This window comes from Leptonychotes weddellii, chromosome 6 (genome assembly GCF_054177405.1).
Source record: "Leptonychotes weddellii isolate Sample4059 chromosome 6, ASM5417740v2, whole genome shotgun sequence".
NCBI lineage: Eukaryota > Metazoa > Chordata > Mammalia > Carnivora > Phocidae > Leptonychotes > Leptonychotes weddellii.
This window is the reverse complement of record NC_138374.1, coordinates 108,562,678-108,587,744: the sequence shown is the minus strand read 5'-3', so window position 1 is coordinate 108,587,744 and position 25,067 is coordinate 108,562,678. Positions and strand designations below refer to the sequence as shown.

Below are 25,067 nucleotides of genomic sequence, written 5' to 3'. Positions count from 1 at the left end.
CTATAGCTTTGTAGTACGTCTTAAAATCTGGGATTGTGATACTTCCAGCTTTGTTCTTTCTAAGGATTGCTTTGGCTATTAGAGGTCTTTGTGGTTCCACATGATTATTTGTTCTAATTCTGTGAAAAATGCTATTGGCATTTTGATAGGGATTGCATTAAATGTGTAGATTGTTTTGGGTAGTATAGACATTTCATAATATTAATTCTTCCAATCTATGAGCATGGTATATCTCTCCTTTTTTTTGTGTCATCTTCAATTTCTTTCATCAATATCTTATAGTTTTCAGAGAGGAGGTCCTTTACTTCCTTGGTTAAATTTATATTTTATTCTTCTTGGTATAATTGTAAATGGGGTTCTTTTCTTAATTTCTCTTTCTGCTACCTGTACAATATATAATAATATTGTTTATATTGTATATATCTATACAATAGAGTTCTATATATTAATTAATATTATATATAATCTATATAATATTATATATTAATTTTATATCCTGCAGTGGTTCTGAATTTATTAGTTCTAATAGTTTTTTGGTGGAGTCTTTAGGGTTTTATATATATAGTATCATGTCATCTGCAAATAGTGACAATTTTACTTCTTCCTTACCAGTTTGAATCCCTTCTATTTCTTTTTCTTGTCTGATTGCTACAGCTAGGACTTCGAGTACTGTGTTGAATAAAAGTGGCAATAGTGGGCATCTTTGGTTCTGATCTTAGAGGAAAAGATTTCAGTTTTTCACAATTGACTAAGATGTTAGCTATGGGTTTTTCATATGTGGCCTTTATCATGTTAAGTTATGGTTCCTCTACACCCACTTTGTTGAGACATTTTGTCATGAACGGATGTCATATTTTGTCAAATGCTTTTTCTGCATCTTTTGAAATGATCATATGTTTTTAAAATTTTTTCCTTTTGTTAATTTGATGTATTACATTCACTGATTTGCAAATATTGAACCGTACTTCCATCCCTGGTAAGTATCCCACTTGACTGAATGGTCCTTTTAATGTATTGTTGCATTCGATTAGCTAATATTTGGCTGAGGATTTTTGCATCTTTGTTCATCAGGAATACTGCCTACAGTTTTCTTTTGTGTGGGTTTTTGTCTGGTTTTTGTATCAAGCTAGTACTGACTTGTAGAATGAATTTGGAAGTTTTCCTTTCTCTCCTACTTTTGGAACAATTTGAGAGGAATAGGTATTAACTCCTCTTAAATGTTTGGTAGAATTCACCTGTGAATAGTGAAGCCATTTGGCCCTGGACTTTTGTTTGTTGGGAATTTAAAAACCTACTTTAAAATTATATTTTTGTTACCCACTATAGTTGTATTGATTTAATTATTTAATAAAGATATATTTAACCATTTAAAAAGCAGAAGTGAAATGATATTTATCCTAGTTATCAGAAAATCTAATACAGTGTGGATTTGGACTATGACTTAAATAGTATGATTTAAGTGCTTTCTATAGTATTACATAAATATTAATATTATAATTTAGAAACATGAATGTTGGGTATTTTTATTGTAATTCATAAATAAGTGAGTAGTGAGAGTGTTTAGGTATGCCTAAAAAACCATTGTAGTGCTAGTCAAGCTCCTGATGTGAAGAATAGGGCATTTTAATCTGCTCTGATATTTTCTCTTATATCAAGCAATATCAAGTTCTACCTGAAAGTATTTCTACTAATGAATAAAAAATATCTTTTTATCAGCTCTTACTGCATTAAAAATGAAAGAATTTGAGTAGCTATTTCTCTTAAATGTGGCATCAAAAAAGATCCTGGCCATATGCAGTAATTTAAATTTATTTCTGTGCGTTAGCTGTCAGGTGGATATAAACTTTTGAGGACATTTTTCCTTTTGTGACTAAGGAAGTGTAAGGTATTAGAGAGGTTAATAATGATGTAACCCTAATGAAACCATAAGCAATGGATGTTATTTGTCATTGCTTTTGAATGCTTCTGAAAATTTACATTTTCAGGCAGGTTTCATCCAATGTCTCATTTTGGAGGCTCCTAATGAAATCATTTAGTTGAAGGGAAATGACTAGGTTGGAGTACTTTAGCAATCAGGGACAGGGAGAGCAGACCCAGAATGTCCTTTTTCTGTTTCCCCAGTCTCTCTTCAGTGGTGAAATCTTCGAAAGCAGAAATGAATTTATTATCCATAGGCGCCTCATTGCAGTGATTTTACTAACCATTCACCTCACTTTCTATTTTTCAGAGATGTGTTGTCCAATACCAGACCTGGAGAATGGTGAAATCATTTCAAACAGCACTAGATCTGTGAATAGCTGTGTTTATTTCTACGGAGACACAGTTTTTTATATGTGTTATAAGAAATATCAGTTTGAAGCTAGGTGCCAAGAAGATGGCACGTGGAATCCCAAAACACCAACATGTGATGAGAGTAAGAGCTTATGGAATTTTATGTTCTTTTTTCTTTTTTCTTTTCTTTTTTTAAATTTACATTCAGGTTAGTTAACATATACTGTATTATTAGTTCTGGGGTAGAATTTAGTGATTCATTAGTTGCATATGATACCCAGTGCTCATTATATCAAGTGCCCTTTTAGTGCCCATCACCCAGTTACCCCATCCCCCCACACCCCTCCCCTCCAGCAACCCTCAGTTTGTTCAATGTTTCTTCATATCAAAGTGATGGAGATTATTAAGGGAAGGTTTCAAATTAGGAAGAATTTGTATACCCTTCATGATTTTTGGAGTGGATAAATTTGTTAAAAAGCATTGTCCACCCCCGCAGTCCAACTTTCTTTTCCTTCCTCATTGTTTATTCCCATTCTCTTGACCTTCCTGCTTTTCTTTTCTTTTCTGAAATCAGTAAAAATAGGCCACATCTAATAGATCAGCTGAACTTATCAATTATTGTCTTCTGTTTCTTGGTATTTATTGTCTTTTCTTCTCTTCTTTCTGTCCATATGCCTTAATCTGCATTTCAAGACCCACCCAAATCTATTTGAACCCATCTTTCTAAACTTGCTTCCTTTCTTCCTCAGACTTCCTCCCTTCCTTCTGCTGTCTCTAAGTTTTCCTTCAGACTATCCCCCAGTGTGAAATGCCTACCTCTCCCTCACCAAGAGCACTTAAGTGCTAAATACAATCCTACTTCTCCCATTGTTTTTCCATCGTCCTATCTAGTGATGATCAAGAACAATTACCCCTGCTGGATAGTGATGCTTCTTCTTGCCTTGTGTGTAAGAAGGAGCCCAAAGGAGCCCTAAAGTGGTTCAGAGTGCTGTGTTCCAGAAGATATTGTAAAGTAATATTGTGAAGTGTTATCACTGTAAAATATTGCCTCTCAACTGGCACTTCAGCTGTGCCTTTAACAGACCATTCCAATGTCCAAACAGGCCTACGGGTTCTGGATGATGCAGTCTGTAATGTGAGTGGTACATTCCATGGCCACGGTCTTAGTACTACACCTCTTTTGCTATGAGTGGGTTTTCTAGTTGTGCATAGTGTAATTCTATGCCAATTATTTAAACACTCTATAGTCTTCAGATAACAGTGCTGACTGAAGTCCCACAAGCAGAAAAGGCAAACCCATACCTGGAATACTTGTGTATTTCTGTCAAAATACCTATTTGTCCCTTCCAGGTAGAAGGGATGTAATATAGTCAACTGGCTACCAAGTGGCTTTGTGGTTATCTCAAGGGATGGTATCATATTAGGGACTTAGCATTGTGGCTGGCAGTTTGAAGATTCAGTGACAGCCTCGGTAAGTGGGAGTCCATGTTGTTGTGCCCACCATGCTTGTTCTTCATCCATACCACCACTTTCCTCCTCTTCCTCTTGTGACAGCACTGGTCGGGCCAATGACAGAAGATGGCTGACTTCAACTGGCTGAGACATTGTTTTCTATTTGATTTTTTAATGCCTACTCTACTGGGGATGCTCTACTGGTGTTAACACACAAAATAAAAACTTTGCACTTCCTGTCATTCCCATACGTCCAGTCACCTGCTTCTACCTACCGCAGATCTCCTTGGGCCCAATCATCCAATCTTTGTCCTTAAGGATGCTGACAAATAAGCCATTCATTCTGGGCCATTCCAGGCTAATTTAATCTATCCTTAGCCCATTTCTTTTTCCAAAAAAGTGAATGGCAAGATTACCTAAGATTTTTCCTTACTACTCTCTTTCCCCGATCAGGCTCTAATGCAGCTTCCGTCCATTTTAGCTTGCACACACATACCCAAAATACACATCTGTGAATGAGGCTTGGCTTCCCTCTGTTCTGTCAGTTGGTTATAATGGATACTCCACATAGCCGTAAGCATGAGCTAAAGAGACACTTGTGCAACAGTGGATGGGCACAAGTAGGATCTAGGCTCCCTATTTGTGCAGGCTGCTTGTGCATGTTCAATCCCAGATGACAACTTCCATTTTATAATGAATTGTTTGTTGCCTGCCTGGCCGTATAACTTGGTTCTGATAGATCAAGATCATGATTTTTGGCACATGCTCACTTCATGACCCAATATCAGGTACAGTTTCTATCAGGACCAAACAACATGTCAAGAGTTATATCTCAAACAGCACATAATTCTCTGCAGCAGTGCCTGGCCTTGCTTCAGGATCTCAAGGGTATATGCTGTGATAGTCCCATTGATATTTGCATGCTTTCTGACTATAGCCACCTTCAATATACTAAGCTCTGCTGCGTCCTTAAGTTTCAAGCAACAGGACAATTTCACTGCAACTGGACTTGCTGCCGAGGCTTTTCCCAACATGGGCCCCACTCAAACCCAGCTATCTCTTATGTCATCTAGCATATGGGCTGGAATAGTATTCCCAAGTATGGAATGTACTGCCTCTAGAATCTAGAAAGTTCTACTTGGTGTTATGCACCATTTTTTGTGGTGTGTTGTGCATATCCCATTAGTTTAGATGGGATAGCCTAACAAGCCCTGAACCCTGGACCTCTGAAGATTGTATTGATATGGCAAACCCTTGAATCTTTACATTCTATATCTGGAGCATCAGTATAGGAGTTGGAAAAACCCAGTCTTCCCCTTCACTTCCTGTGTTTCTCTTGTATGTCTCTTTTACTGCTCACACGGAACACTCACAACATTTCAGGTGACCAAGTGTATGCGTTTTTTTTTTTTCTTCTTCTTCCAACAAAGAATTCTCTGCAACACCAGCTGGGTGTCCTATAATTTGCCACAGTTCCAGCACTATCTACCTGAAGAGAGTGGCAGATTCCACAGGGTAAAGGCTCAGTCTCATGAAGCTGCCCCCCACATTAGATGCCAATTGTGGTAGTAGGTCCTCGGGCTGCTGCCAAAGTCTGTTCAACTTGGCTACAAATTGGAGGTTCCCATGATCTCCTTGTGGAGTTCCATTAATTTGCTAGAAGGGCTCACAGAACTCAGGGGACACTAACTTATATTTACCAGTTTATTAAAGGATATGATGAAGGACACAAATGAAGAGATACATAAGGTGAAGTCTGGGAGGGTCCCAAGCACAGGAGCCTCTATACCTGTGGATTTGGGGTACATCATCCTCCAGTACGTGGATGTGTTCACCCACCTGGCAACTCCCTGAACAATATACTACTGAGATTTTATGAAGGCTCACTCATTATAGGCATGCTCAATTACTAACACTGTTTCCTACTTCTTTCCTCTCTTTGAAGAGGAGAGCAGGCCTGAAAATTTCTAAGCTTCTAAGTTTTGCATCATGACTCGATCTTTCTGGTGACCAACTCTAATCCAGGAGCCACTGAGAATTGCCTCAGTAGAACAAAAGATGTTCTTAGTGTTCTAGGCACTTAGGAATTTACAAGGGTTTAGGAGATCTACGCCAGAAACCCAGATGGATTATCTATCTATCATCTATCTATCTATCTATCTATCTATCTATCTATCTATCTATCATCTATCTATCTATATCAACATGCTAGTTTCTTCTTGCTCATTCAGTAGAATTAACATGAGGCCATTGACATACTGGATCAGTGTGGATGTCCGGATAATCATTGTATCATCAGACTCTATTATGACAGGGGCAAGTGAGTTATCATACCCCAGGGCTAAAACTACAAATGTGTGATTTTATCCTTCTGTGTATGCAAACTTTCTGACCCTCTTTTGTGATAGGGATGAGAAGAAGGCATCTGCTAAACCAGTGGCCCCCACTTACCCAAAGATACAAAAATCTACTCTAGCAAAGACACCACATCTGAAATGAGAACTAAAATGTTGAATTTTCCATGGTCGACTGTCATTCCCCAGAATCCTAACTTCTCTTGTAGACAGACTGGGGAAGTAAATGGCAGTATAATGGGGAGGCAGCTGTAGTTCTGTAAGAGTGGCACAATGCCCCCATTTCCCCTGCCACTTTGGTATATGATGTAGTTTTTCATATGCTGTCTTTGCTTCAAGGGGGATGGGGATAGGCAGGATCAATGGCTTCTACTCGACTTCTTGGATATGACAGGTTTTACCCCATAGGCCAAGAACTCAATGTGGGGGTTGAACAAAGTATTAGTTTTATCCATTCCCCTTATCCTTTTGAAGATATTAGAGATGACCACCAAGTGGTCTAATGATGGGGCCATGATGGTTCCTCAGCCTGAGGCTTACAGGAGGGCAGCGCAGGTCTTGGGTTTGGCTAAGTGATCCTCTGAGCAGAGAAGATGACAGGACAGAATGGAGCCTCCTACAAAACACACAGATTCAGGGATGAGTTATTTTTTTACATTCTACAAGCTCATGCTCTCTCACTTTTATCTCTCACCATCAAGATTGTGATTTTCCTCCTGATGTTGCCCACGGACATTATGAAGAAGTTAAAGGATTCCGTGTATTCATACAAAATGAAGTGATATATAAATGTGACAAAGGATACACTCTGGTTGGAGAGGCCAAACTCACTTGCAGTTCTTCACGCTGGACACCTGCAGTCCCTCAATGTAAAGGTAACTCCAACTCCCTTTTCAGTCAGGTGGGCGGAAATGTCACAAAAGCACGGAAGCAGTTGATTTGATTTGATTTATTTGAAATCATGAGTATGTTCAGGATGCAAACAGTACAAGGGGAATACATAAACATCAACCTCCCTTCTTCTTTCTCCCAGTCATAAAATTCAACCCCTATGCCCACTTTCCTGTATATTTCCAGAAAAATTCTGCAAGTGGCCATTTCATTTACGGCCTGTAGCAAAATTTTCATGCAAGCTTGCTTTAGCACGAATGTGGGCTCTCAAGGGCTAATTCCAAACCTCACAAAGTGGCAGATACTTCCATCACAGCCTCGTGCAAGGCACCACCTACCCATGCTACAGGCCGGGGAAGGGGGGGCTCCTACTGTTTTGTGGGGACAGGACAAGTCAAGGTCAGGTCTGACTTTTACAGGCACACAGGTTAATAGCATTTTGCCATCAGCAACTCCGGGGATTATTTGCCACCATAGTCTCTATTACATACAGGAGCCAGTCGGCAGGAGGGAACATTTCACAGCTAGTGTCTTGCTGGGATCAAGAGATGAGGGAGACTTGCTTTGATAGCGAAGAACCTGGGATCACATGCCTTTTTTATATCCTATCATGTTCTTCAAAAGTATGAAGACCTAGGACAAGTTTCTTAACCTGTCTGTATCTCAAATTTCTCCTAGAAAAATGGGAGTGATAACTAACAGTCATTACCTCACACAGCTGAATCACATAAAATGCTCAGCCTGAGTCTGATATATAATTGTGGCCAATGCTCAACCAAAATGCTAACAAATATTACTGTTACAAAAACAAAACAAAAGATAAAACAATTAGCAGCACCTATGATAGTTAATTCTTATAATCCTAGCCTGTTGTCATGTCTTTTTCCTTAGATTTCCATATTGCTTAAAACTGTGTTTCCATTGTAGCTCTGTGTCCAAAACCAGAAATAGCCCATGCAAAGCTGTCTGTGGATGAGGATCAATATCTTCAAACTGCAAATGTTACCATCCAGTGTGACTCTGGCTATAAATTGGATGGTCCCCAAAATATCACTTGCTTAGAGAACAGAACCTGGTACCCTGGGGTGCCCAAGTGTGAGTGGGTAAGTGGCATGATTCAAGAAAAGCTCCTGTGCTAGCCAACCCTAAAAATGGACCCCCCCCAAGCACTGTCCCAGCTCGCAGTGGTGCGATCTGACTTGTCAGGAGTCATTTCTGAGTCCTTCAAAGGAATTCTCTTCTTTCTTGAAGTACTGTGGTCAGGTAGGAGTGACAAGCTCTCCTCTCTCACTGGAGAACAAGGAATAATCGAGCCCCTTAGGGAAAAGAGGGACTCAGATACCTGGGACTTTTTCTAGACTATATAATATACTATGTTCCATTTCTGGATGGTCTCAGAAACAGCCTCTCTCCTCACAGAGGCCCTCTGTGAAGCTGTCTCAGAACAGGTCCTTATCCCTCTGGGAAGGACTACGGTGGGACCCAAGGTGTTTTCTGGTTTTCCTGCTCACCAGGCAGTCCTGTGCTTGGTCTTGGCTTTGAGCTGTAGTCCTGTCATTGTCAGGAGGTCCTCCTCCCCCTCCAACCCTGTCCTTCTTGATTTGGAGAGAAGCCACTCAACCACACCCAGCATCTACATCTCTTTCAGGTGGTCCCTGAAGGCTGTGAACATGTCCACAAAGGCAGAAAGGCCATGCAGTGTCTCCCCAACTCAGCAGATGTGAAAATGGCCATGGAGCTGTATAAATTGTCTTTGGAGATTGAAGTACTGGAACTACAGAGAGACAAGGCAAAGAAATATACTATGGAGTCATCACTGTAATTTCTCCCAAAAGAGGGAGAAAAATGTGCCGCTTTCAATACAATACAGATCACTTCAGCTTACCAACTCTACTGTCCCCTTTGCACCATCATTCATGGTAATAAATGTCTAGACAGGATAATTTGTTCACATTTAGTGCTTTGTGACTGTAGAATTATTGATTATCTTGTAGCTGATGGTTTTGCTTTTCTGGACACAAAGTGTACATTTTTTTTTTCAAGTAAAAATGTATGTATCAAAAACGATTTTGTCTTTGTGGTCTGTCCTTAATGAGGTACCTAAACATACCCATTACACAAAGTTAGTACATTTCCTTTACTGTAAGGGCCTTGGACATGGACGTGGGCTCACAGCAAAGCATTTCCCTGGATTGCCTCACTGCACATGTCCACTTGTGCAAATCCCTCAGGTCCTCAGTAGTTAGATTAAATGTCAACACACTCCCAAATCCTGGTCCATTCTCCCCATTTGAAGGGAGTCCTGCCCTTTACCCAACCCCCGTGCACTGGCCCTCTGCCTCACTAATGCTACGTCTGGACTTCTGCTTGACAGGAAAGGGATTAGTGTTTGCGTCTGGACCTCCTTCTTCCTTCTTCCATTTTGAGAAAACAAACTCTGATAGACTGATGAATGAGGCCCACATGGCGGCCACCTGTGTGTTCCCATGTCCTCCATCTGAAAAGTGAAATGGCCTGAGCAAGTATCCCCCACATGAGGAGAAACCTCCATCAATCACCCGTGTATCTTGGTGTATCCTGGACACTGTTGTTCCTTCTACTCACCACCCCCTCCAAGACCTGCATCCTCTGAAATCTCTCATTCATGTCCCAGCCCCTTTGCTCGTCTCTTCTCTCTTTGTTCACATGCCTCTATGGGGGAACGCCGGCCTCTGTTGTTCTTATTTCACCAAATATACTCTGCAGAGGCACTGGGGTCTCATAGGTTTTCAGTGGACTTTCGATGTAACAGACGGGCTGGAACTGTTAGAGAAACCGACCTAACATGGAAGGTAACTATTGATGGTCCTTAAAGCCATTTGCCTGCACCTGCTTCTAGGAAATCGGTAGATCTTTATTTCGGGTTTCCCCTTAGACAAGGATTTGTGGGTTACTAGCTTCCTTGGAGGGTGGCCCAGAAAGCAGCGAGTGGGTAGTGAGATGATCAGATGAGAAAGGGAGGACAGCTGAAGGAAGGAGCTTGATTGGGGTGGTTACTGGGGTTGCCAGCAGGTGCTCAGTTATGCCGACTGTGCTCTGAGAGCATGTGGGACACGATTCTGAGTAGTCTTTCCAGGTGAGCACCTGGGGCATTTATCCACCAGTTCCCTCCTCTCATCGCTGAAGACTTGCTCCAACAGCCTTGACGGCCGGCACCGTGGGCCCACTGAATGGGCTCCCGAGGACGGGGTCACCGTCAGGGAGGGCGCTGCGGCAGTGTCTACATCAGCCTCCAGTTAGGGATGTGGCCACAGCACAGCTGGTCTCTTCCGCAGTTCCCTTTTCTCCGTGGCTCTCTTCGGACATCTGTTCTGGCCTCTCTCTCACTCTCTCTCTCTCTACTCAGCCTCCCCCTTCGTCAGACCTCTGCATTCTCTGCTATTAATTCTTTCCATTTTCTTAGAGAGTCATTTAACTTTCCACCTACCATTGGACTCTGGGCTTATAGAGGTCTTTTGTTATGTGCAGTCTCACCAATCAAATATTTACTAAAGCTGCCTGAAAAACAACTTGATTAAAATTTACAAAGAGGTTAAAAATCCATTATGGTGAATATTGAGTTTTCCCTGCCGGTTCAGGGCATGAGGATGTGCCGTGAGCCCCTGGGGTGCCTCAGACATTTTCTCAGGAGGAGAAAATCTGCTACTCGTCGTTTAAATTCGTGTGCATTTTAAATATCATTTCCCACTTTATTTACTGAAAATCTGATCCATGAAAGTAGAGAAGACTGTTAAGGTTGTAGGTGAGACTAAAAGGCACAGAAAAGCCTTATCAGAAGAATTTATAAGAGAGGAATTTGTTCAATCTGATGCTCACTGATGCTTGGAGGAAGAGGAAGGGTAAGAGCCTGAATAATTTTATACCAAACATTAAAAATAAATTTTAGAACATACAGAAAAATAATTGCCTTTGCCTTATCAGGAGGTGGGCAGAGGTATCACAAAAAAACCAAAATGAAAACAAAACTCAATTACCACCACAGTCTCATGTTAGCAGGAGCTTTATAATTGTAAGCAAAGGAAACCCAAACAGATGTCCATTTTATTTTATTTTATTTTTATTTTTATTTTACATAAAATAATTTATTTTGATAGCATCACTAGAAATTCCCACTAACAAAAGTAGTTGCCCATATTGTATGTCAGGCATGGATTTCAGCCCCTCAAGACAGATTTTTCTCACTTAATCCTTGTAATGATCCTAAGAGGTTAGAATGATTAGTCCCCTGAAACTGATGAAGGAACTGAGGTTCAGGGGGTTAGTGAGATGCACGATGTAGGGGGGTGGGGCAGGACATTAATGCCAGAATCTATTTCTTTTCTTTTCTTTTTTTGAGTTTTAGGCTCTTTTAATTGTTTGATTTTTTTTTTTTTTAATTTTTTCGAGAATCCGTTTCTTCTCCAGGAGTCCACTCACAGTTGACGCCCTTGCTTCTGGCTCTAGAACTGCCTGGACATGGACAAACAGACCTGAATCTTTGCATTCATCCTCCTCGGCCTCCCTGAGCAGCCCTTGCAACAGCAAGGGCTCTTTGGTCTGTCCTCCAGCCTGTATCTGGTTGGGTGCGTGGGGAATCTGCTTACCAACCTGGCCATCCTCTTGGACCCTCACCTCCAAAGCTTCATGTACTTCTTCCTCAGCAACACGTCTCTTCTTGAAATTTTTTTACCCCCACCACCATCCCCAAGATGCTGGTGAATCACCTGCATGGGTACACCACCCACAGATGCCCATTTTATGTATCCAGCTTCCTGCAGTGGCTCTTTCTATGTACTTCCAAGGTCTGCATGGCCCGGAAAAGAGGATGTTAACCAGTTCCTTAGGGTTAGATACGGGTAACTGTTTCATTGACTTGCTCTCACTGATTTTCACTCACCTTCTCCCACTGGTGAGAGTGACGACACCCTCCTCGTCTCCTTCCTGTTGCCACCAAGCCTCACTCAGAATTCTGTCTTCAATCATTAAACAATAATTTTTAAACGCCACTTCTTTTCTTTATTAAGTGCTATTTGAATTAGTTTTATATCTTAAACAAGGTATTCCACTCTTCATTTACATTAGAATAAATATTTTTTCGGGGCGGGGGGAAGAATAGAATGGAAACCTAATCTATATTTTGTATTGTATCATATTGCTTTCTCCATGCAAAAACTCATTCTTGAGTTCATTGAGTGTCAGGTAATTAGAATACTTGATGAATTGTTCTATATGTGCTCAAAATGTTTTTATGAATATTTGAGAAATCGAGTGGAGCAGTGAGACAGAGAAGGCAAGGCAGCCAATAAGAGGTGCATTGTCAAGCCACCGACCTCCGTGGGTGACCTGAACCCGTGGGGAAACCATGAAGTTTTATACCTCTCACAGGGCAAGGTAGCTAGGGTATTGATACAGTAACTTCTACAGATATTGAGGATATTAAGGTCTGCTACTGGGAAGTGTTAGTTACCTGACTTTTTTTTTTAAGATTTTACTTATTTATTTGACAGAATGAGAGAGCAGGAGAGCACTAGCAGCGGAAGGGGCAGAGGGAGAGGGAGAAGAAGGCCCATTGCCGAGCAGGGAGCCCGATGTGGGGCTCGATCCCAGGACCCTGGGATCATGGCTGAGCCGAAGGCAGACGCTTAACCAACTGAGCCACCCAGGCACCCCAATTACCTGATATTTTTGACCTGCTGTCCTGTTGTCAGAATAACCTTCAGCAGTTCTTGAAAAAGCCTGGGCAGACAAAGCAGATACTGATGTCTCGGAGCTGTCCAGAGTGTGCAGGAGAGCCCTAGTGCTATCAACAGGAATTTGGCAGGGTCTGCTACACGCTTCAGTGTGAGTGGGCACTTTCACATCTGTACACTCACCTTCCGTATGAGTGGGCGCTCTCACATCTGTACACTCACCTTCCTGCTCTGCTTTTGCTGGATTCACGTTCTCCACTTCCTTGGTTTATTTCCTCTATTTACTGGAGAACGTCCTTAATGAGCTGCCTAGGAAATGATACTATGTACTCACAGTTGATGCTGTGAAAGTAAATAAGAAAGTAAGTAAAACACTGAGCTTCTGCATATGTGAAACTCTTTATTTGAATACTTGGTTGATAATTTCATTGAGTGTAGAAAACTGGGCTAAACATAACTTTCTTTTAGAACTTTTTAAAAGAGTAACTTCTTTGTACAAGTTTCCAATATTGCAATTGAAAAGTCAAAAGCCATTTTTATTACAGAGTCTACAGGATTTTTTTTTTTTCTTTCTCCCTTTTCTTCCATAAGGAAACTCATTCTTTTTTTTTTTCTGAGAAATTTTCTTGGTATGTTTTTTTCAGTAATTTTCTCTTCTCTATTTTTTCTTTTTCTTTATGGATATCCTACTGGTCACATGTTGGACCTCTTTTGTCAATCCTATAACTTTCTTATATTTTCTTTCTGTTTCCTATACCATCAACTCTGTTTTGCCCCTCCCCCATGTTCTTTGGGAATATTTCCTTGCCTTTGTATTTTAATTGTTTTATCAATTTTATAAAATGTTCACAGCACTTTAAAAAAGTGTTCTGTTCTTTATGGATATAATGACTACTCACATATAGAATATTAATAATAGTTTCTTTGGAAGTTCTAGTCTCTGCTTTTTTTTTTTTAAGGTTTTATTTCTTTATTTGACAGAGAGAGAGAGAGCACAAGCAGGGAGAGCGGCAGAGGGAGAGGGAGAAGCAGGCCCCCTGCTGAGCAGGAAGCCCGATGAGGGGCTCCATCCCAGGACTCTGGGATCATGACCTGAGCCCAAGGCAGACGTTAACTGACTGAGCCCCCCAGGCACCCCTTATATGTTCATTCTTAAGAATAAGACCCACATAAGCTAATTTAAATTCTATGTATTTGGGGAGACTAATCAGTAAGCTATTCTTTCTTTTTGGGAGCTATAGCAGAGGCTGCTAATTGTTTCCCCATATACATTTTCAGGACTTACCTCCTTTAAGTAATAGAACTACCCTCACCCCTTTAAATATCAGCTCCCTTGGAGCAACCTCCTAATGGGTGCAACTTCCTAATCACTTTCTTAAAAAGGAAGCTGCTTACCTTCCACTTCCTCTTTCACTCTGAAATGCTGACAGGGTGTTGGTGAGCCAGCCCCACCATGCGCATGAGGACAAATGACCCAGGTGATATTAGAGTGACAATGAGGGAAGGGACCTTACCCTCAGATGACCTCATTGGGCAGAGCAGCTGACCAACCTGAATATGTCTCTACTTCTGGATTGTGGCATAAGAGAGATATAAATTTCTGCCTTTGTTTTAGAAACTTAGCTTATAGCCTAACACATTCAGAGGATTTCCCAAATATCAGTGTTTACTGGTGTCTTCTCTATTGCTGTTCAGTTTCTTCTGAAAAAGATTCTCCAGTTTCCTGCCTGCTTCTTTATTAACTTGAATTTCTACCATGCAAAACGAGATTACTGCCTCTCTGCTCCCCCCAAACCCCTCAGCCTGTTTCTAATGCAACATTACTTTCACCCTGTCAGCATTGATAATGTCTACTTTCCTTCTTAAAATGATTTTTCCTATCCCTAGAAAGTATCTTGGGGAGAAGGAAGTTGGTAAATCAGAGATTTCAGATGAAAATTTATATATGAAAAAAAAAGAGAATATATATGAATGGAGACTATGGATTGAACTGCCATTTTCTTTTTTTTTTTTTTAAGATTTATTTACTTATTTTAGAGAGAGGAGAGAGAAAGTGTTTGCGAGTGGCTTGGAGGGGCATACAGAGAGGGAGAAAGAATCTCAAGCAGACTCCACGCTGAGTGAGGAACCGGACCCTGGGGCTGGATCTCAGGACACTGAGGTCCACTGAGATCAGACCTGATGAAATCAATAGTCAGATGCTTAATGACTGAGCCACCCAGGTGTTCCAAGCTGCTATTTTCTAATGTGGGATACAAATGATCAGAAAAGGAACACTGTTTTCCAAAAATTTCTGATTCACAAATAGTCCTGTGAATAGCTCCTAATCCTGTATTCCCATCATTTTGGCAGATCATCAAATGTCTGATGCCAATGTTTTTAGGCTTTAAAATAAGATTATCATTCATTATGAGTATTTATACTTAACAAATGATGCATATTTATATAACTGAAAAATTTTCTTGCTAAAGAGTTTTCTTAAGTAGGTTTTTTTTCCTTTATGTTTAGCTCAGTACCCAATAGAAACACAATAATTTCAAAAAAAATAGAATATATCAGCTTATAATAGATATGCATAATTTAACTTGCTAAAATACAAATGAAAAATCAAAATTGAGAGTGATAGAAGTTAATTTTCTAAAATTTAATTTATGTAGTAATTTTTATTGCTTATTTTCAGTGAAACTAAAATGGAAAATATAATGAAGCGAATATTTACATTGTTTGGTAAAAGAAAATATTAGTTCCACAGGAGAAGCTTTTCTTTCTGTTATGAAAATAGACTGTGGAATACATAGAGAAATAAATAAATATTTTCTCTCTTAAACTAGTAGTTCCCAAACTGGCTAGTTTTACATTTATGTCTATGGTCCATTTTGAGTTAATTTTTGCACATGGTGAAGGGTAAGAGTAGTCAAAGCTCTTTTTTCTTTTTCTTTTCTTTTTTTTTTTTTTTTTTTTGCATATGGATGACCAATTATTCTGTTGAGAAACATTCATTGAAAAGACTATATTTTTTCCCACTTAATTACCTTGGCACCTCTGTCTAAAATTAACCATATGCGTGTTAGTGTGTTTCTGGACTTTATTTTTTTCCATTGATCCATAAGTCCATTCCTATGCCAATACCACAATGTGTTGATCATGTAGCTTTATAACAAATCTTGAAATCGGGAAGTATGTCTTTTAAATTTTATTCTTCTGCAAAATTGTTTTGGCTATTTTAAGGCCTTGGCTTATTCATGTACTTTTTAGAAATAGCTCATCAATTTCTACAAAACATCTGCTGGGATTTGGTTTGGAATGCTTTGAATCTCTAGATCAATTTGAGGAGAACAGATATCTTAATAATGTTGAGTCTTTCAATTCAACTCATGAACACAGTATATTACTCCATTTAATGAGGCTTTCTCGGCTTTGTAGTTTTCAGCTACCATGCACCATATGGAGCTTGTGTCATTTTTAAAACTTTTTATTTTGAAATAATTATGGATTCACAGAAAATCACAAGGCAAATGGAGAGAGGTCCTATGTGCCCTTCACCCAGTTTCTCCCAATGGTTATATCTTAGAGAACTAGAATAATATTGATAATATCAGGACATTGACATTGGCTCAATGTGTGTGTATAATTCTACACTATTTACAGAATTATTGCATCACCACAAAGATCCCCCTTGAACTACCTCTTTATATTTATATTCACCCCCTACCCCGGCCCACCACGCCCACCATGAGTAACTACTAATCTCTTCTCCATTTCTATCATTTTGTCACTTTGACAAAGTTTTACAAAATGGAGTCATATGGTATGTGATCTTTTGAAAATGGCTTTTGTCACTAGCATATTGCCCTTGAGATGGTAGTACTTTTTAAATTTCAGATTTCCAATTTTTCATTGCTAGTATATAGAAATACAATTGACTTTTATACATTGATCATGTATGTTGTAACCTTATGAAATTCTTTTATAAGTCATAGCAGGTTTTCTATAAATTCTTTGGCATTTACCAAATAAACAATCCTGTCTGAAAATAAACACAATTTTGTTTCTGCTTTTCCAAACTGAGTGCCATTTATTTATTTTTCTTGCCTTATTGCACTAGCTAGACCTCCAATATATTGCTGAATAGGACTGATGAGAGTAGATATCCTGCTGGATTCCTAATCTTAAGGGAAAATCATTCAGTGTTTCAGTATTAAATATCATTTGTAGATTTTTTTACATGGTTTTTCTTACTTTGACACCTCTCATTTCAAAGGTCAGAGAACTAATGTGAGGGTCCTACAAACTGTGTACACTTGAGAGCCACAGAAATGACTGCCAGGTGGGTCCATAAGCCCAATGAATCATTGTGAGGTAAACATGAACTAGGGATCCTTTTATTGCCTGGCTCCTGCAGCTTCTATTTCAACTGGGGTTATAGTGATACTTTTTGTTCCCAGGTATCATAGACAGCTCAGATCCAACAAGTCTCTAGAGATCCTAGTGCACAATTACTAAAGTAAATTATTCAAGTTTCCTTTGGGAAAGGATTGGAGAAGTACTACCATATATACTTGCTCTGGTGTTACATGGTCCTTCCTCATAGGGATCTGTACTTACTTTAAGTCTGAGAACGGGGGAGAAAATAGCCAAGTTAAAAAAACATAATTGGGCAAAAGATCATGACTTTTTATTGGAATAGCTTATCTCAATCTTTGGATCACTCATTCTTGAACTTTTTTGATTATGTATCATGCAATACCTATGTTGACAGACCCTTACCCTAAGGAACACCATATTCTATTGACCCTCTTCAGAGATTCCTACAGGTAGGATGTTCTCTCCTTTGGCTGCCTCCCAGCCTTGCTGCCTTACATGCCTCATCCTTAAGGAGGCGCTCATTTTGAGGGTCAGTACTTGCACAAGCCTGAAAATAAGTGCCTACTTTGATTTTGCATCCTAGGCATATTCTTGCATCACCTAGTCTTGGCCCTCCAGTACTTTTCACCCAATCCGCTTCTGAAGATTAAGTGCTGTTACTTAGCCCTGCTATCCTGGGATTCTATAATCCCCACTGCTATTAGGCAGCCACATTTGATAATAGCATCTACTACCAAAAATGGAGCCTATAGATAGTTGGCCAGAATAAAGTTTCTTTATAATATTGGTCCCTGTCACTGGGGCATTCCTTATTGTCCTGGTAAATGGTACATCCTCAGGACTCTCATGAAGAAAATAGCTGGTAGGTCTTCTGGTTTTATAAAATAGATCATTCTTTTTTTAATTATTATTTGAGAGAGAGAGAGAGAGCATGAGCAGGGGAAAGAGCAGAGGGAGAAGCAGAAGCAGACTCCCTGCTGAGCAGGGAGCCTGATGCAGGGTTGGATCTCAGGACCCTGGGATTATGATCTGAGCCAAAGGCAGACACTTAACCAACTGAGCCACCCTGGTGCCCCTAAAATAGATCATTCTAACATGTCTACTTCTCTGAATCTTTAATCATTTCCTGCTTAGTCTACCTTAGCAGTTCTGGCATCTTTATATCATTTTTTGACCATCATTTTTCCTAAGCTTCCAAAAGCATCCCAGAAGCACACAAGAGCTGACTCCCAGGGCACTTGCATTGCGATCTTGTGTTATGGAACAGTGTCTCCCTTGTCCAGCTTTATGATCCCCTCCTAAGCATACTCTCCCAACTCCTAATACATGCTAACTAGGTCTCACAGATCCTACATGTGATTCCTCTCCTCTCTTAGTAGGCTCAGCCTACCCTTAGTCAGTTCATACTGAGATTTGATTTCAGTAAGTGGTCTGATGCCTGGAGGTGAATGGGGGTAGATCTTGAGGAGAGCAGTTATGAACTTCTAAGATACCTGATGTATTTGATTGCTCTGCATGGTCTTCAAGCATCAGGGGCACTATCTTATAACAAGGGAAACTGGGCCAATTATAAGCTCTTTGGGTTTAGGGAAATCTGGAGTTCAAGGTTCTGTAGTGCATCTACCTGGATATCCTAATGCCAAGTCTAAGGGCACCACTCCTTCCATAAAGGTAAACTTTTAGTAGAGACTTGCCAAGGCTAAGAATTTATTTTTTACTGAAATTTTACTATTGTTTTATAATTATATTCTGACCCTGGTCCTTAGTATAATTAGTCTCCAAGCTAGCTGATATAAGAATTTCTTTAAATACTAACAGGGGCAGGGAGGGGCTCCTGGATTTCACACTTGGATTTGAATTGTGATTGATTGCTTTGAACTTTCATTTTCATCTAAGGGGTTGCTGAGCTTCATCAACAGTACTTAGCCACCCAATTTCACAATCCCTTTTCACAATCCTATTTCCACTGCACCTCTCAAATGTTAGAGATGTTTCACTAGCCAATGCATCTTTCTCCATCTATGCTTCATGACAGTTTACCAGGTGAAAATGTTCATAGTTGCAACGCTACAGTAAGCCAGGGCTGTCGATACTTCACCTTTCACCAGTGATGGAGCCTTGGTTGTCAGTTGGCTGGTGGGTGATCCAATTCTAGAATCTCATTCTTAGAGTTTGCTTCCTAGATCCACTTGTGGTATAAACTGTCTTCAGTCTGTGTCTCTAGAAGGGATTCAGATGCATATGAATTTTTGATGGAACTATAAGGGAATGAAACAACAAGAGGGAAAGGAACTGAGCAAAAATGTACTCTCAGGTTAAGTGTAACCTTCACCTGACCCACAGTGGGCTCTAGAGCATCAATTGTACCACAGAGTTGTCCAGACTTGAGGCAAGGAATCAGAGCTTTTGTATCCCAGGATCAGTCAGGCATTGGTTGCTCCTGAGGGAACAGGGTATAACTTCCTATATCAGGAATGAAGTGCCTCCTGTCATCACAGTACATGCTTTGGTGGTCATGGGTCTAAGCCATTAACTGCAGTGCCAGCAGCATCTGGAGGGTGGGCGTACCTTTGGGTAAAAGCCAATGATGTTGATTTACTCCCAAATGGCTGATTCAGTGTCCTGACAGAAAATCATTATTGGCCAAAAAATACAACTTTTGGTTTAAAGAATAAGCTTGGATTTTAAGTATCAGTCTTGGGTTCAGAATTTGGCTAAGCCGCTAATTATCTGAAGAGTTTAGGGGGCAGTTTACTTAATTTATCTGAACCTGTTTCCTCATCTATGCAACAAGGCAGGCAAGAGCCATGTCACAGGAGTTTTTGAGGTCTCATTATAATAATTTATGCAAAGTTCTGGTACACTACATGCTTAAAGATTAAAGGCAGGTCAACAAAACATGATGATTGATCATTTAAATTACTTTTCTTTATTGTGGTTCCTCTTTTTAAAGGAAGCAACTATTTAGCGGATTTACTTGCTTTCTTTTGTCTATTATATTTCTGATAGATAAGCATTTTGGCTATTACTGGTATGTTGCAATCATTCCAGTTCAGCTGAGTAGTGAAGATCACTTTAAGACAATTTCCAGAGTTTGCTCTTTTGTTTAGACAACCATCTTTGTCTCTTCAAGGAACAGATATTCACAGTTGGTGGGCAAGATATAGAATCCAGGTTGGTAGTTTCATCTGTCCCATTTAAGGAGACTAAATTTAGGAATTGATCTGGATGAATAACCAGGCAATCCCAGATGGTTTTATGGGAAACTTAGTCTTGGGGTTAACAATCTAAGAAGAATAACAAATGTGCCTTCCATCCAGTTGTGTTTAGTGCTTAGAAGCAAAATGCTAGGTTCTCCAGGATCCAGCATCATTCAGATATTCTGAAAGTCATAAGAAATCTTCCTTTCTCCTTAATTAATCATCTTCAACTATTTAACTTTCAGTGCATGCTTTTTCTGTGTTGCAAACACAGACTAGAATAACTTCCGCATTAGAATCGTCAGTTTCACAGAGTGAATCATTTGATGTTTTATGTACATTAGAAAACCCAGGAATTAGGGAAAAGAGGTTCCCACTGAGGTACTGTAATCATAATTGTAATTGTAATTATAATTGTAATTGTAATTGTATGGACTGGATTCTTGAGTATTTTCACAGTTAGAGACTCATACTACTTTGTTCTGCCTAGACTATGTGCTATCTAGAAAGAAATTTAATTTTCAAGATTTAAAAAAAATCCATTCTTCTATGGGCAAGTTATACCTACTTCTCATCACAGAAACCACTTCTCAAACAGGCACCACTTCTCAGACATTCTATTTTCTCTCATGCTATGACTTCTAATTCCTGTAGAACCCACCACATATACTGTGCATCATGAGCTGCCGTCCCTTGTGCCTTTTTGCTCTTGTTTATTCACAGAGGAATCATGGATATATCCAGAAAGGAACTCATCATGTGCCCCATCTGAACAGCAAGGGAGTCTAGGATTACAACAATAACCACAAACAGAACCCCAGAGGCCTCGCCCATCCATCTCCAGACTCTTCTCTCCAAGAAGGGGGCCTTATCAGCTGACCTCTGTCAGAGCTGTGCTCAGCACCTGGTCTTCTGGTCACTCCCCCTGTCCCTCCCCTTTAGTGACACATAGCTGAGACTTTGCCAAGGCTGGTTATGTTGGCTTAGGCACCATTTCAGTTGTTACTTAGAATTCTTTTCTTCATATTGATTCAAGTGTCTGAGAACACTGAGCCTCAGTATGGCACCTCTGAGACTCTGTGCCATGGCCCCGAAGTCGCAGAGCACTTTCCCAGCACTGTACCTCTTTGGGGTCTTGACCCTACTGCTGTGCCCTTCTGGCTTGTGTGGTGAGTACAGTAGTTATGGGGAAAGGAGGGTAGTTTCTCTAAGATATGGAGGACAAGCACTCAATTAAGAATTAACTGAATATAGTCAAATAGTGGTAATTCATAACCTTTTTGAGAGAGTATAATGAACTATGTATTAATAAAAATGAAGAATTTTAAAATGTAAAGGAAATTATTTTAATGCAGGTAGAAGCTGTTGTTATGTCTAGAATAGAAAAGTGTTGATATGCAAAATTCCTTGTGAGGCTGCTTTAGCAAAGAATAATCTTGAATTTTCAAATTAGTTTCTTATATTTCAATGCTCCAAGATGCTTAGAACAAATTTACTTTTCAAATAGGTTAACTATGCCATCCACAATCTTAGTTACTGATTGATTAGAAATAATTTCCATCCAAAAAGCAAAACTACTTTCTGTTGTCGGATGGAGCTAGAGAGGATAATGCTAAGTGAAATAAGTCAGTGAGAGAAAGACAAATGCCATATGATTTCACTTATCTGTGGAATTTAAGAAACAGAACAATGAAAGAAAGAAAAAAAGAGACAAACCAAGAAAGAGACCCTTCACTACAGAGAACAAACTGATGGTTATAGGACGGTAGGTGGGCCGGGGGATGGATGAAATAAGTGATGGGGATTAAGGAGTGGATTTGTGGTGATGAGCACTGGGTGTAGTATGGAAGTACTGAATCACTGTGTTGCACACCTGAAACTAATATTGCAGTGTATGTTAACTACACTGGGATTAAAAACTAATGATAAATAAAAATTTTAAAATATATTTTCTGTTATTATCAAATACTGAGTAAATTTTCTGAGGTAAAATTATAGGGTACTTTGTGAACTGTAAACCATTATATAAATGTAAGACACTGTTACCAAGATATGTGTTGGCACTCATCCCCCAAGCATATGGCCCATTGATATACATCATCAAAGGGTCTCATGACTAAGGTTTTATTAGATGGTAATAAATGACATTTTCCCAACAATAGCTAGCCCCCTCAAGGTCCTGGAAGTCTTGCTTCCATATTCCTTAGAGACTTACACTATCCCTAACCCCCTCCCAACTTGAAAGTATATAATGGGCCAGTCCTCATGACCCCAGTGCAGCTCTTCCTGCCTGTCCCCATGCTTTCATAAAATCACCTTTTTGCATCAAAGATGTCTCAAGAATTCTTTCTTGGCCATTGGCTTTGAACCCTAACATCTTTCCTACATCATGGCCACATCTTATCTTTGTAAGTAAATAGCAAGTATGCCTCCTTGATATTACCTGAGAAGTGTTGGTACAGGACTCTGTATGTGTGTTTGGTCATAAAAATTAAGAGCTATTTTTTTATATTTCTATGGAGGGGCCTTATCTGCAGTTTAAGAAATGCTATATGGAAACTGTTGACTCATACACAGGTGAATTCTTTTTCCTCGTTACTAAAAGAGCAACTCCTTCAGAGTTGAAGCTTTGAAGGAGCAGAGGTAAGGGAAACAGTGCTTGACCTGAGCTGATTCTTTGCGTCAAGAGTGTTTCAAGCTTGCTTTCTCTCTTGTGTTTTGTTGTTGTTGTTGCTGTTTTTTGATGGGTCCTTCATCATCACTGAGGATCTGCTAACTGCAATTCCCTGGTCTGCTTGATCCCGGGATCCATTTCCGATTCTGGTTGATCACTTCCTCTTTCTTATCTCCGAAAGACCTAGTGACTCCTGGGCATTTATTTTTACTGAGGCTTTCTTCCCACCTCAGGAGGTCCTTTTGCACAGGCCTGAAAACAATGTCACTAGGCCTGTCTTTTTCATGCAGCCCATTTCCAATTCACTGGAAGTACTCACTCATCCTTTGTTCCGAATAATGTCAGGAGTATGGGCCAATCTCAAAGCAGCAGAAATCTGTCCTTCGCCCTCACCAGCAGAGCCACTAGACAGCCCACCTTTGCATTTTAGATTTCCCAGGCAGGAGCTTGATACTAGGTCACTGTTTCTAATGTCTCTCCAAATTGCAAAGAGATATAGTAGCTTTTCTCAGTGGGCTCCTTAGAGCCCCTCTGTCAGTGTGAAGGAGAAATGCACCTACACATTTGCCTCACCTGGGACTAATTTGAATTTAAAAATTAAATTCCTAATCTTTTAATGCCTTTGATTTGGGTGAAGGTGTTAAGAATTTTCTAACAGATTCTGAGCTACCTACTTTATCAATTATGGGATGTTACTTGACTGTGCTAGAGTATTGTTCTTCAACCAAAACTTCCATTTTATGGCTTTATAAAGTAAGCATCCAATGATCATTACAGAGAGCAGAAAATAGCAGGATTCCAGAAAGTACCAGTGGACTTTGATACAAACCTGAGCTTAATCCCTAAGTTTGATTCATGTTACTGGCACTTAATAGTTGTGACCTTCTGTGGAATATCTGACCCCTCTAAGGTTGAGATTCCTTTTCTCCAGAATGGGAATGATGATCATAGTGCCTCGGAGAGTTAGTGTGAGGATTAATTGGTTTAACATATATAAAATGATTAACACAGTGTCTAGCCAGTAGCTAAGATCTCAGTAGATCATTCCTATTGATTTTGTCAAGGAAATGAAATATCCCTCTGCAGTATAATTTAATGACTTCATTCTATAAAATAAGAAGAATCCCTCACTCTGAATTGTTAATTAAACTCTAGCTCATTGTCTTCCACCCTTCTCTTTTACCATTCAAGACTGCAGAATATTTCCGAGCATTGCCCATGGATCCCATAAAGACATGAGTTCATTTTTTTCCTATACTACTGTGGTGCAATATGAATGTGATGAAGGATATGTTCTGGTTGGAGAGTCTAAAATCACCTGCAGGAACTCCCACTGGTCGTCTCCAGCCCCTGAATGTAAAGGTAACTTCAACCTCACTGATTATCCTGTTTTAAAAAGTAGAGTCTCTGTGAGTGTTCTGACCATAGAGTCTCTTCCCAGCTAGGGTAAACACTTACAATTTTTTAATTGTATTTATTTATTCATTTCGTGTAGTTAACACATGCATATGGTATAATATTTTTAAAGTCTGAACCATCACGCAGCTTATCGGTCTTGGAAGTAACAATTATTACCAAAGTGTATGTTTTCAGACGTAATTTAGAGGACCACTTTTTGCTTTGTTTTCATAAAAGTTTTAATCAAAATGTAACATACTACAGAATCTGTACAAATCTTGAAGGTCAACAATTATCACAACGTGAACCTACCCTAGAAGCATCGCATGTCTTCCCTCAGTTACTCCTGACTCTCCTCCCCAAGGAAGGTCACTCTACCAACACCATGTGGAGGAGTGCTGACAATACTGACTCCATATTTGGCCCTCCATCTTGTTCCTGTTCGCTTGATGACCTCTCATGGGGTTATGTGTTCCAGGCCCATTGGAGATTAACATACATACCTCAGAAATGCCCACCAAGACCCGTGTAGGGGGAGGCTTGCTTTGGCCTCCCGTGAATCTTAGAGATAAAATAGTCCTTCCTCTTGCTGACCTATAGATGACTCCACAAGATCTAGTTAAGGGTTAACTGTCAATTAGGTGCACATGAACCCTTGGATCTCCCCACAATGTCCCTTACTACAATGTCCCCTAGCTCTAAAGAATCTGTGGACTGATTTTAGAGAATAGCTGTACAGGGCCTGGATCGTTGT

The 25,067-nt window shown here is 39.8% G+C and overlaps 2 protein-coding genes across 2 annotated transcripts in view; both read left to right on the top strand.

Annotated features, from left to right (window-relative positions):
• Positions 1 to 9,035, top strand: part of LOC102734749 (C4b-binding protein alpha chain) — a 29,480-nt gene extending 20,445 nt beyond the window's left edge. The window contains exons 9-12 of the mRNA XM_006730398.3: positions 2,228 to 2,413; positions 6,779 to 6,952; positions 7,896 to 8,071; positions 8,617 to 9,035. Of these exons, the coding sequence (XP_006730461.1) occupies positions 2,228 to 2,413; positions 6,779 to 6,952; positions 7,896 to 8,071; positions 8,617 to 8,790 (710 nt within the window). The 3' untranslated portion in view covers positions 8,791 to 9,035. The remainder of the gene's footprint in view (positions 1 to 2,227; positions 2,414 to 6,778; positions 6,953 to 7,895; positions 8,072 to 8,616) is intronic.
• A 12,189-nt stretch (positions 9,036 to 21,224) lies between these two features.
• The window catches only part of LOC145722061 (apolipoprotein R-like), a 7,448-nt gene continuing 3,605 nt past the window's right edge, over positions 21,225 to 25,067 (top strand). The window contains exons 1-2 of the mRNA XM_081823142.1: positions 21,225 to 21,410; positions 24,107 to 24,277. Coding sequence (XP_081679268.1) covers positions 21,302 to 21,410; positions 24,107 to 24,277 — 280 coding nt within the window. The 5' untranslated portion in view covers positions 21,225 to 21,301. The remainder of the gene's footprint in view (positions 21,411 to 24,106; positions 24,278 to 25,067) is intronic.